A 14,118-nucleotide genomic window follows, 5' to 3' on the forward strand; every position below is an offset into this window, starting at 1 on the left:
TAGCAAGATATGGATCAGCCATACTGGTGCCAAACGTCGTGTCCTGCACTCCTTTGGACCCCACCAGAAAGGCCGAGAGGGGGGTTTTGACGACTGGGCAACTCTCAACCTCCATAAATTTGCCCAGGCATGCGCCATGGAGAGGTCACTCCATACAGGCCACTGACCACCTCCAGGCGCGTATCCATTGTCTCTCGAGGATCAGTCAAGGTCAGACAGCATGGATTTGTTTAGGGAAGGCTATGTCTGGCTAACTTGATTAAATTTTTGAGGAAATAACAGAAGATTGATGAGGGTAACACACTTGATATAGTCTACATGGATTTTTAGCAAGGTCCCTCATGGCACACTGGTCAGAAAAGCAAAAGCCCATACAATCAAAGGGCTAAGTGGCAAGTTGTATCCAAAACTAACTCAGTGGCAAGAAGCAAAGGGTAGAGGTCAACAGTTATTTCTGCGACTGAACGTCTGTTTCTGGTTCAGTTCTGCAGTGCGAGGTCACATTACTTTTCCTGGCATATATCAGTGATTTAAACTTAAATGTCGGGAGCATGATAAAGAATTTTGCAGAAAAATTGGTCGTGTGGTTGATTGTAAGGAAGAAAGCTGTAGACTGCAGTAAGCTGTCGATGGACTGGACAGGTGGGTAGAAAAGTGGCAAACGGAATTCACTCTGGAGAAGTGTGAGGCAATGCATTTGGCAGAGGGTATATAAGGCCAGGGAATACACAATAAATGATACGATACTGAGAAGTGTAGAGGAACAGAAGGATTTTGGACTACATATTACATATCGCCAAAGATAGCACCCAGAGAATGTCTGGGGTCTGAAAGTGTGGTAGAGACAGAAACACTCATCGCAGTTAAGAAAATACTAGGATATGCATCTGAACTGCTGTAATTTACAGGGCTACGACAAAGAACGGGAAAGGGGGATTAGGCTATATAGCTCTTCTGGCAGGCAGAGGCACAATCGGCTGAATGGCCTCCTTCTATGCCGTAAATTTTCTGTTTCTATGCTTCTAAGTTACAACTGCTTAGCTTTCAACTCACAGTAATTACCCGTCTATTCAGGCAATCACCGATGGCTGATTAGCTGGTAACTGTTTAACAGAGGTGGAGGAAGAAATTTGCAGACAAATTAGGCAATTGGTAAAACCATAGAGTAATAATCATGGAGGATTTTACCTACCCCGATATTAATTAGACAGAGGGGCAGGTAAAGGAGATAAGGGAATCAGCTCCTAAAATATGTACATGACTCCTTTCTAACCCAAATGTAAAAAGCCCAACATGAGAACTGAGTAAAAAAACACAGAATAATAATTATGGGGGATTTCAGCTACCCTGATATTAAGTGAACAGAAGAGGTAAGCAAAGGGGATAGGGAATGGAGTTCCTACAATGTGTACAGGATTCCTTTCGAATCTAAAATGTAAAAAGCCCAACAAGGAAAGATTCACTATTGGATCTAGTAATGGGGAATGCATCAGAGCAGATAAGAGAAGTAAAAGTAGGGGAACATAATATACACTTTAAGATGATAATAGAGGAGAGTATGACGAAAACCAGTTTAATAGATTTAAGAAAAGCTGATTTTGAGATGCTGAGAATAGAACTTGGGAAAACAAAATAGGCAACAATATTGGCAAACAACAATGTAGAACAACAATGGAAAATATTTAAAACGCTGTTCAACAGAGTGTAGGGAAAAAAGAATTTTGCTAAAAGGAAGCAGCAAAGTAAACACCAGTGAGACTCCATGGATGAATAAAGACATAAGGGAACAACTGAGGGTTTGGAAATAGGCCTACAGTAAGTACATAGACAGCAGAGAAGTGCATGATAAAGAGTTCGAAGAGATTAGGAGAGAAGTCAAAAAAACAATTTGGTAAACAAAGAGGAACTAGGAAATTAAATTATTCAGGAACATAAAACAATAGTAAAATATTTTACAGACACATCAATAAAAGTAAGAAGGCTGGGATAGCAATAGGACCATTAAAGGATAAACAGGATAACCAATGGTAACCATAGAGACATGGCAGAAATATTAAATAATTATTTTGCTTCAGTATTTACCAGGTAGATAGAACATGACATTGAATGATGAGCTGAGTAACGGGTTAAGTGCATTTGAAAAAAAGGGGATGAATTGAATAAGCTAATCAAACTCAAAGAGGATAAATCCCCTGGTCCGGATGGATTGCATCCACATATTTTAAAAGAATCTAGGGAAGAGATAGCAGAAGCATATTTACACATATTTAATAATTCATTTGACAAAGGTATAGCGCAAGAGGACTGGAGGTTAGCTAACATAATTCCTGTAATTTAATAAAAGGGACAGAACATGCCCAGTGAAGGAGAGAATAGAAGAAAGTCTATAAAAGAAAATATAATAATAGCATGGACTTCAAAGGGAAAATCTTGCCTGACCAACCTTATTGAATTTTTGAGGAGGTAACAGACAGTAGACAATGGTAAAGCAGTAGATGAAATTTATCCGGATTTTCAAATGGCCTTTGGTAATGTGCCCCAAAACAGATTAATCAATAAGGTCAGAAAATGTGGAGTCAGGTGACAAGTGGCAGAATGGATTGCTAGTGTTATGAAGATGCTTCTATATTTTTTGTTAAGTATTTTTTTTGAGGACTCATATTTATATTGTGGAAATGAATTCATTGGAAAGCTGAAGATTTCATAAATGCTGCACTTTGGTTTGTTGATAATTCACTGAAACAGCACTGAGATGTTGTTTGAAAACAACCTTTGCTGGAAATCATGTGCTTTGGGCTCAATAAACAAAAGAAACCTTGCTGACCTGAGGAAGATGTTTACAGAGAAGCCACATGTCAAGATTTATGGAGGCCAAAGAAGTTGTGTTTGGAGTTTGAATATTGTTTTCAAGTTAGTTGGGGTGTTTTGAAGACAACTGGAGATCAACTTGCCAAGGAAAAAACACCAGCTCACCTCTTTCTCTACCTCTTTGAAGAAACCCTGCAAAGATCCATCTTGAGAGAGCTAAAATCCCTGGTGCTGCATCTCTCCTGAGAAGCTGGAAAAACCTGCCAGGTTAATTCTCAATGCCGCCTGAAAAGAACAGTTTTAGAACAGATCCCAGGGACCTGCCTCCATATACCGGGACACCAGATCAAGAGGGACAACTGACTTCCTTCTATATAGTCTCTTTTTTCTTCAAGATTTAGCAAGTATTTGGCCGAAGTATTTTTTTTTGTCCTTTTTTTGCTAACAGACCTCTGCAGAGAGAATTTCTGTATCTTTTTCAGTGTGTGTGTGTGTGGGATTTAAAAAGGGAACTTTCATATTTCAATCTGTGTGTTCATGCTTTGCTTTGTTACTGGATAAGTGTTGTTTGATAATGAACTGATAATTTTGTTGCTCATTAAAAAACCTGGTTGGTGTATTTTACTCTGGGATAAACAGTAGAATATGTTATTGACTGCATCAGTAACTGGGTAAACATTTAAATATATGTTGTGACCTGTACAGAAGTGAAATTAGAAAAGACAGTGCATGCCTCCCACCTGGTCGTAATGGTAACTTCAAGACAGAAAGCAGAGAGTGGGAGTAAAGGGTACTTATTCAGAGTAGCAGAAGGTGGGAAATGGTGTTCCACATGGATCAGTGCTGGAACCACTGCTGTTCACAATTTACAATAATGATTTGGATGGTTGAATCAAAAACACAATTTTGTAGATCTAATTCTAAATTTGTAGATGATACCAAATGGTGGTGCTGGTGGGGGGGGGCGGGGCACGGCGTGTGATAGTCAATACTGAGGAAGATCGCAACAAATTACAGGAGGACAACATTAATAAACTTGCAGAATGGGCAAATAATTGGCAAAGAAGTTCAACGCAGATAGCTGTGAATTTTGGTGGGAAGAGCAGGGAGGTTACTAATTACTTGGAAGGTGCGAATCGAGGTGGGGTAGAAGAACAAAGGGACCTTGGAGAAGAAATACACCAATCACTATAAGTTGTGCCACAGGTTAGCAAGGCCTTAAAAAAGCAAAACCAAGTTCTAGGCTTTATTTCTAGAGTGACAGAATTGAAAAGTAGAGAAGTTATGCCAATCCTGTAATCAAACCATGGTGAAACCGCACTTAGAATACTGCATGCAGTTCTCGTCACCATATTATAAAAAGGATATAGAGGCACTGGCAAGGGTGTAAAGAATATTTACAAGGATACCACCAGAAATGCGTGGGTATACATATTCGGAAAGGTGAGGTGAGAATGACTGCCCTTGACATCAATGCAGCATTTGACCGAGTGTGGCATCAAGGAGCTCTAGCTAAACTGGAGTCAATAGGTATCGGGGGAAAACTCTTCGCTGGTTGGAGTCATACCTAACACAAAGGAAGATGGGTGTGGTTGTTGGAGGTCAATTATCTCAGTCCCAGGACATCACTGTATGAGTTCCTCAGGGTAGTGTGCTCGGCCCAACCATCTTCAACTGCTTTATCAAAGGTCAGAAGGAAGGATGCTCACTGATGATTGCACAATGTTCAGCACCATTTGCAACCCTTCAGATACTGAAGCAGCCCGTGTCTAGATGCAGCAAGACCTGGACAACAATTAGGCTTGGGCTGATAAGTGGCAAGTAACATTCAAGCCACACAAGTGCCAGGCAATGACCATCTCAAACAAGAGAGAATCTAACCATCTCCCCTTGATGTCCAATTGCATTATCATCACTGAATCTCCCATGAACAACAACCTAGGCCCGGTGAGGTTACCAGTGACCAGAAACTGAACTGGACCAGCCACATAAATGCTGTGCCTACAAGAGCATGTCAGAAGCTAGGAATTCTCTGGCAAGTAACTCACCTCCTGTCTCCTCAATGCCTATCCACCATCTACAAGGCACAAGCCAGCAGTATGATGGAATACTCTCCACTTGCCTGCATGGGTGCAGCTCCAACACTCAAGAAGCTTGACACCATCCAGGACAAAGAAGCCTGCTTGACTGGCACCCCATCCACCACCTACGACATCGATTCCCTTCACCACTGATGCAGTGGCAGCAGTGGGTACCATCTATAAGATGCACTGCAGCAACGCACCAAGGCTCTTTTGGACAGCACCTTCCAAACCCGCAAGTTCCACCACCTAGAAGGACAAGGGCAGCGAATACATGGGAACACCACCACATGCAAGTTCCCCTCCAAGCCACACACCATCCTGACTTGGAACTATTTTGTTGTTCCTTCACTGCCACTGGGTCAACATCCTGAAACTCTCTTCCTAACAGCACTGTGGGTGTACCTACATTCCAAGGACTGTAGCGGTTCAAGAAGGCAGCTCACCACCACCTTCTCAAGGGAAATTAGGGATGGGCAATAAATGCAGGCTTAGCCAGAGATGCCTACATCCCATGAACAAATAAAAAAAGGATGAACAGGCTAGGTCTCTTTTCTATTGAAAAAAGGCAGCTGAGGGGTGACCTAACAAGAGATCTTTAAAATTATGAAAGATTTTGAGAGTGGATACAGCGAATGTTTACACTTGTGAGGAAGAGCTTAACTACAGCCCATTAATATAAGATAGACACCAAGAAGTCCAACTTCTTTATCCAAAGAGTGTTGAGAATGTGGAAACTGCTACCACAAGGAGTGGTTGAAGAAAATAGTACAGATGCATTTATGGGGAGGTTAGACAAGCATATGAGCAAGAAGGGAGTAGAGGGTTATGATGATAGATTTAGATGAGAAAAGATGGGAGGAGATTAGAGTGGAGCATAAACACTGTCATGGACTGGTTGGGCTGAATGGCCTGTTTCTGTGTCGTATATCCTATGTAACTAACGTATGCAAATGTCTTTTCCAGCCACGACTGATCTATTTAACAAGTCTTTTCTTCACTCCAGTAACAGTTTAAAATCAATGTTCATGTCAAAATTAATGCGCCTCATTCTTGGCAGGTGGGGGCCGAGCATGACAGTGCGAGACAAAAGGTTAATAGGCAAGATAAGGGCTCATGGAGTTGGGAGTACTATATTAGCGTGAATAGATGATTGGTTAATAGAAGCAAGGAGTGGGCATAAACGGGGAATTTTCAAGTTAGCAGGCAGTAAATAGTAGGGTGCCACAAGGATCAGTGCTGGGGCCTCAGCTATTTACAATCTATATCAATGACTTAGATGAAGAGACAGAGAGTAATGTATCTAAGTTTGCTGATGATACAAAGGTAAGTGGAAAGGTAAGCTGTGGGGAGCACACAGAGAAGCTGCAAAGAGATATAGACAGGTTAAGTGAGTGGGCAACAAGATGGCAGATGGAGTATAATGTAGGGAAGTGTGAATCACAGAAATATTACAACACAGGAGGCCACTCAGCCCATCAAGCCTGCGCCGGTTCTCTGAAAGAGATTATCTAGTGCCACTCCCCAGCCTTCTCCCTGTCGCCCTGCACATTCATCCTTTTCAGATAACAATCCAACTCCCTCTTAAATGCCTCAATTGAACTTGCCTCCACCACACTCTCAGGCAGTGTATTCCAGATCCTAACCACTCGCTGCGTGAAAGTTTTTCCTCATGTCATCATTGCTTCTTTTGCCAATTAACTTAAATCTGTGCCTTCTTGTTCTCGAGCCCTCTACCAATGGGAACAGTTTCTCCCTATCTACCCTGTCCAGACCCTTCATGATTTTGAATAACTCTATCAAATCTCCTCTCAGCCTTCTTTTCTCCAAGAAAAACAATCTAGTCATCTAATACTATCCTTAACCCCCTTAGTAAGCCACGGATGGATCTTTCTTGTTGAGTTTTTGTTTTTCAATGGAATGTATTTTTGAATAGTTTCTTTAAAGGTTTCCTACTGTTTATTTAGTGCCATACTTTTTAGTCTATTTCCCCAATCAACCTTCGCCAGTTCTTCCCTCATACCTACGTAATTGGCTTGGTTTAAGATTCTTGTTTGTGATTTGAGTATATTGTTTTCAAACTTAATGTGGAATTCAGTTGTATTATGATCACCATTTGCCAGTGGATCTTGTACTCTGACATTACTAATTAACCATGCCTCACTGCACAATACTAGATCTAAAATAGCTTTCTCCCTAGTGTGCAGTTATGCACTTTGGTCATAAGAATAGAAAAACAGAATATTTTTTAAAAGGTGTGAAACTTGTAAGTGTCGATATTCAAAGAGACTTGGGTGTGCTTGTACAAGGAATGCAGCAAGTTAACATGCAAGTACAACACGTAATTAGGAAGACAAACGGCATGTTGGTCTTTATTGAAAGGGGATTGGAGTACAGGAATAAGGAAGCATTGCTACAATTGTACAGGGTTTTGGTGAGACCACATCTGGAATACTGTGTGAAATTTTGGTCTCCACATTTAAGAAAGGATAGACTTGCATTGCAGGCAGTGCAGTGAAGATTCACTAAATTGGTCCCTGGGATGAGGGGGTTGTCCTATGATGAGACTCAGTAAATTGGGCCTATATTCTCTGGAGTTTAGAAGAATGAGAGGTGATCTCATTAAGACATATAAGATTCTAAAGGGGCTGGATAGGGTAGACACAGAGATTATTTCTGCTGGTTGGAGAATCTAAAACACGGAGGCACAGTCTCAGGATAAGGGGTTGATCATTTAGGACTAAGATGAGGAGAAATTACCTCACTCAAAGGGTTGTGAATCTTTGGAATTCTCCAACCCAGAGGGTTCTGGATGCTCCATCGTTGAATACATTTAAGGTGCCCGCACTCGACTCGTGGAACGCTGCATGACCCAAGGACTCTTCCTCTGGGGAGGAAAAAGACAATGCACCAGAGGGTGCACCATCACCTGCTTCTTCTTCCACCTCCGCCTTCACAGATACATCCACACAGTCCATGGGGGTGGGGGGGGGGGGGGGGGGGGTGGAGGTGCTGTTTAAGATTATAATCTGGGTCACAAGCTCATAGTCATGACACAGTCACGTCTCAGCAGCTGAGGGAGCATGTGTTAGCCAGGTCCCCTGACAATCGGAGGATCGCTGGGGGGCAGGCCCCTGCTCAGCCTCATGCTCATGATGATCTTCTGTTTGTAGCTACGAGATGTCTGTCTGACGTGCAGCAAAACCATGTGGAAAATATATCGGAGATGCTTGAGGTCATGTGTGGTTTTGTGTGTGCCATGGAGGCATCCAAGCAAGCCATGATGTCTGCCATGTTCCTGGCATATGAGAGTATGGCTTTCACAGTCGAGAGTTTGGCGATCTCCGTGGCGAATCTGGTTGAGCACTCGAGCCATATGCGATCTGACTTGGACTCCATCGCTGTGGCCGTGGGCTCCATGCAGCAGAGTCTAAGTGAGAGGGGGATGAGGAACCTGGACTTCCCTCCAGGTGCTTCTTCCCATCAGGGAGACAAGCAGGTGTCATTATGCATCCAGATGGAACAGCAGCGTGTGCCAGTAGTTGACCTGGGACCTACCTCTCAGTACACCGGCAGGGTAAGCAGCGTCTCGTCCTCCCCCACCCCCCTCGACAATGACCTCATTACCTCCAGCAGGCGAGCACACTTGGGATACTCAATCGCCATTGCTACAGACCCCAAGTAGGATGGAGCCATCAAGGCCCCGTTCCTCCAGAGGACACCCGCCACGGTCATCCACAGCAACAGGACAGCACACTTAGCTGCCTCCACCCCAGCTGCTAATGTCAGGGTAGCACCCAGACATAGTGGCAGGAAAAAAACTGCAACAGTTTTAAGCACGAAGGTGGCACGGGTGATGTACATATTGTGATAATAGTAAAGATTTTTCAATACATCTTTACTTCATTTAAAATTTGATCCACTCTCATTAATCTTTTGCTTGGTTTCAGATGGCAACAAAGATGTCCTATGGCAGGAACGCACTGATGCTTGCAAAGCATCTCAGATAATGTCTATTTTCCATTTCTCATTTTATTTTGAGCCTTAAGTCTTCAATGATGGCTATTTTCCTAGTGATGATTAATCACTTTTTCTACTACTGTCATACCTTATTTTTGTGTTTCTGAGGTCATAAGTTAACGCCATTTGCAGTGGTGTGTAGTTGCACCCTTCGTAGCCCATAGATGTGTCAAGTGTCAATCGCATGAAAGTGCAACAACAAGTCATTAAGACTGCAGCGATGAATAAGCCCTCAGGCAAAAGTGAATTTCTGTTGGGAATTGTTCCTTCATGATGTGGATTATTGTTGGCTGAAATGTACATCAATAAGGCTCTCCCGGATGTCCCTTGCATGCCTCTCCATGGCCCTCATATCGATGGCAGTATCATTAGCATTGTTGTCCTCCTCCTTCTCACTCTCATCAGTCATCCTCATCTGAGGAGGACTGGTGTTTCTCCTGTTCCTCCACCTGCAGAATGTTGCCACGTCTAATTGCAAGGTTGTACAAGGCACAGCAGACAGCGATTATTCTTGACACCCTCTGTGGCACATACTGAAGAGCCCCTCCAGACCGGTCAAAGCAGTGGAATCGCATTTTCAACATGCCGATGGTGTGTTCAATGATGACTCTGGTGGATGCGTGAGCAACACTGTACCTCTCTTCAGCAGCGCTTTGGGGATGATGCACTGGTGTCATCAACCATGTGCAAAAGAGATAATATTTGCCACCCAGGATCCAGCCGTCCACTTCAGCTGGTTCCTCGAAAACTACCAGCTGTTGGGAGTTCCTCAGAATGTATGAGTCATGACAGGTCCCTGGGAAACATGCACAAACATGCATGTTTCTTTGCCTGTGGTTGCAAACCAGTTAACGTTAAAAGAGTGGAAGCCTTTGTGATTCACAGTACCAGCAAGCTGGTGCAGGGAACAGCCACTGCTACCAGCCACTGCTGATCTCTTTAAGCAATTCATCTCTTCAGTCCAGCAACAGTTTAAAATTAATGTTTCATGACAAAATTAATATGCCTCATTCGTGGCAGGTGGGGTCTTCATGACACTTGATATTCCTCACATCAACCTTAACATTGTTGCTGAGTCCGCTCCCTCCCTATGATGTTGTTGAGTACCCAACCATGACTCTGGAACTTCCCCCTACTGAATCCAATTGCCCCCACTGTCTGGGTCCATTCCCTCTGCCAACCAGTACCCACCAGCCCTGCAGTCGCCCACTTCCAGCTTCAACAGCAATAGAAAAGTATACACACCCTGGAAGCTCCGCTCCTTCCTCCCCTGCTCCACCATGCACCCGATCAACCCCACCCTTCCAGAGTAGCTTCCCCTGTTCCTCCATGTAGCCCCCACCACCATGGCTTCGCCGCTATCCTCTGAAAAGATTCACTCTTGCTGTCCTTTATTACGGAGGAATGCTATCCTTTATTACGAGAGGAATTGAAAATACAAGTAAGGATGTTATACTTCAGTTATACAGGGCATTAGTGAAACCACATCTCGAATACTGTGTGCCGTTTTGGTCTCCTTATTTAAGGAAGGATGTGACTGCGTTGGAGGCGATTCAGAGGAGGTTTACTAGATTGATACCTGGAATGAGCGGATTGTCTTATGAGGAAAGGCTGGACAGACTGGGCTTGTTTTCACTGGAGTTCAAAAGAGTGAGGGGAGACTTGACTAGAGTGTATAAGATCCTAAACGGTCTTGACGAGGTGGATGTGGAAAGGATGTTTCCTCTTGTGGGGGAGTCCAGAACTAGGGGGCACTGTTTTAAAATTAGGGGTCACCCTTTTAGGACAGAGATGAGGATTTTTTTCTCTCAGAAGGTTGTGCGATTTTGGAACTCTCTGCCTCAGAAGATGGTGGAGGCAGGTCATTGAAATAATTTTAAGGCGGGGTAGATAGATTCTTGTTAGGCAAGGGAATCAAAGGTTATCAGGGGTAGATGGGAGTGTGGAATTTAAGACACAAACAGATCAGCCATGATCTTATTGAATGGTGGAGTGGGCTAGAATGGCCTACTTCTGCTCCTAATTTGTATGCTTGTATGGTGCTGAGCCTGGAGGCAAACATCCATTCCGATGCTGGCGTTAGTTTTGCAGATGAGTTAAAGAGAGAACAGCACAGACCTTAGATTCAACTGCACAAATCTGACTGCTGCATACCACAGTAAAATAATTGAGAACTGGGTAGCACAGGAATAGCGTTCGCCTTTCATCTGGAAGGTAGGACTGAATTGTAACTATGTGTAGTGTAATGAGTATTCATGCTATTTAAATGAATGCAAAGCTGCAATCCACCACTGTGCTGGGGGAACTCCAGAATGCCACAAACATGTTGCCGACTTAATTTCTTGGAAATATCCTGCCATCAGAAACTGATAAAACACCTTCCACCTAATTATATCACCAGACACCACCAAATCCACTCTTGCAGAGCCCATAAAATTCCACCCTATAATTTTTTTGCCTCGCTGTCGCTCTCTCCTCCTTTAAGAAACTCCTTAAAACCTATCTCCTTCACTAAGATTTTGGGTCACTTATCCTAATTTCTCTTTGTAGCTCAGTGTCAAATTTTGTTTGATGACGCTCCTCTGATGTGTTTTGGGACATTTACAACATTAAAGATGCTATACAAATACAAGTTGTCATTGTTATTGGCTAATATTGGATTATTACCATTAGTCATGTTCCTTCCCATTCAGAACTCTGGAATTTAAGGAATGCCCATAGGAATTTCTTCTCTCAGAGTCCAAATCTCTGCAAACCCTGGACATAGAGCAACAGTTGGGGATGTGTTTGCTGTTAGGAATTCTCCCAATACTACCAAGATAATATTTTCTTGTCTCCCAGAACCCAATACACTCGTTCTGTTACTACAAGCAACCATGAGACCTGGCTTAGTCATTGCTCTATCCCTGGACATAGTTTGGCTTGGTTCTGTGACATAAATCACAGTGCAGGATCTGCCATACTCTTTTGGGTTTCTTGGTGCTGCCGACATATACATCTGGAGCAACCCAAAAGCCACATTAACTGAAGATACTGCTAGACAGAAGCCTTTGGCGGCACACAAAAAAGGCCCTATTTTTCCCCACAGACTCTGAAGCCTCAGGCAACAGTATCTTAGAGGGCTAACAAAAGAAAGGAAATTTCTTTCACCCTGTAATTTAGAGCAATTTATACACAAATTTATAAAAAAATTTATAAAATATATTTTAAAAATTGGAGCAATTTATACACAACAACTTACAATAGTAAAGCACCTTTTACATAGTATAATGTCCCAAGGCACTGCACAGGTGCACAATCAGACATAATTTGACACCAATCCATGTGAAGATATTAGGACAAGTGAGCAAAAGCTTTCTGAAAAAGGTTGGTTTAAAGGAGTAATTTAAAGGAGTAGTGGTGAGGTGGCGAGGTTTAGGAAGGGAATTGCAGAGCTTAGGACTAGGCAGTATGGAGGAGGGAAGGAAATCGGGGTTATGCAAGAGGGCAGTATTTGAAGAACGCAGAGATCTTGGAAGGTTGTAGGGCTGGTAGAGGTTACAGAGATAGGAAGCGGGGAGGTAATGCAGGACTTGAACACAAGGAGAGAATTTTAAAATGGCAACACTGCCGGACCAGGAGCCAATGTAGATCAGTAAGCACAGCGATGAGAGAGACTTGATGTGATTTATGATTCAGACAGAACAGTTTTGGATTAACTCAAGTGTACAAATAATGGAAGATGGGGGGCTAGCCAGGAGTGCGCTGAAATAGTCACTTCTGGAGATAATAAAGGCATGAATAAGGGTTTCAGCAGCAGATGGACTGAGGTAGGGGCAGAGACAGAAAAAGATCAGCTACAATACTGGATTCCCTCACTAAAACTTATAGAGGCCACACCTGTGCTCACAAAGGGATTAATCATAAAAACATAAGCAATAGGCCACTCAAATCTGCTCCGCCATTTAACAAGATCGTGGCTAACACCACTTTCCTGGCCGATCTTCAGATCCCTTGATTCCCTTGGAGTCCAAAAATCTAGCGACGTTTGGATTGAATATACTCTAGGACTGAGAATCCATAGCTCACTGGAGTACAGAATTCCAAAGATTCACAGTCTTCTGAGTGAAGACATTTCTCCTCATCTCATTCCAAAATGCCTGACCCCCTTATTCCGAGATTGTGACCCCTAGTTCGACACTGCCCAGGTTCTGTCAAGCCCTCTCAGAATCTTATGTTTCAAAGAGTGTGCCTCTGATTCTTCTACACCCATTGGTGTTTGGAATAATCAGACGTAATCTTATTGAAACATGTGAAATCATGTGACTTTTACCCACCACAGATCTGACAAACACAAGTATGCCACTCACAGCAATGAAAATGAATATCGTTTTCCTTTGATAACTTATTATCTGTAACAGGGCAACTTCAAATAATTATTTTAGCTCCAATTTTAAGAAAATGTACCTCCTTTTGCTTCAGTGTGTTTGCTGGAGTCCAAATTCATTTTGTTGCTCTTACTTTTCTTTACCATCATCTTTGCATCTCCATCTTGCACCGTCTCATTCCCACACTTCTCTGCATGCTTTTTCATGACATTCTGATAAAGCAACAAAGTTTTCTTCAAAACACATAGGTCATTCTTTCTTCACTGCCATTGTCATCCCCATTCAGGGCATTAATAAAGAACAAAATATACAATGGGACAGTGAGCCAAAGGGCAAAGGGCAGGAGATGTACATATAGAACTGTGATTCAGACAGTGTTGCAAACCAAAAGTGATGATGCTCAAATTGCTTACAAAACATCTAAACTAAGATCAAGGGGTAGAAATTCACCTTGAGCAACAGCAGTTAACGAACAAGCTCCTGACATAAAACAAGGGTCATTTTAACATAACTCGTAGGTTCCAGTAACTTTATCTGTAGAGTGGCGTTTCTCCCAATTGTCCATTATGTTTACCTGCAGCCAAGGATCAGAAAACAAAGGTTTAGGCACACAGGACAATGTGCTCCTCTGCTATTGGGGACCTCTTTATGGGTCAGCATCCACAAATACAGAGGATAGCCCCATTCTCCTAAGACCTATAGATCCAGTGTTTCTTCTCCTTCAACTATTCTGGAGCATCACAGAGTTGACAATGAAGAGACTGATGCCCACATGTGCAGTTCCGCACTCAAGGGAACTCTGCCTCTCAGTGAGTGCTGTGCGTCCTATTCAGCTGTTGCTC

The 14,118-nt window shown here is 42.9% G+C and overlaps 1 protein-coding gene across 1 annotated transcript in view; it reads right to left on the reverse strand.

Annotated features, from left to right (window-relative positions):
* LOC137378244 (transcriptional repressor CTCF-like) overlaps positions 1-14,118 on the reverse strand; it is a 97,878-nt gene that overhangs the window by 20,306 nt on the left and 63,454 nt on the right. Inside the window, 1 exon segment of the mRNA XM_068048471.1 lies at positions 13,356-13,488. Coding sequence (XP_067904572.1) covers positions 13,356-13,488 — 133 coding nt within the window.

Source organism: Heterodontus francisci, chromosome 16 (assembly GCF_036365525.1).
Source record: "Heterodontus francisci isolate sHetFra1 chromosome 16, sHetFra1.hap1, whole genome shotgun sequence".
Taxonomy (NCBI): Eukaryota; Metazoa; Chordata; class Chondrichthyes; order Heterodontiformes; family Heterodontidae; genus Heterodontus; species Heterodontus francisci.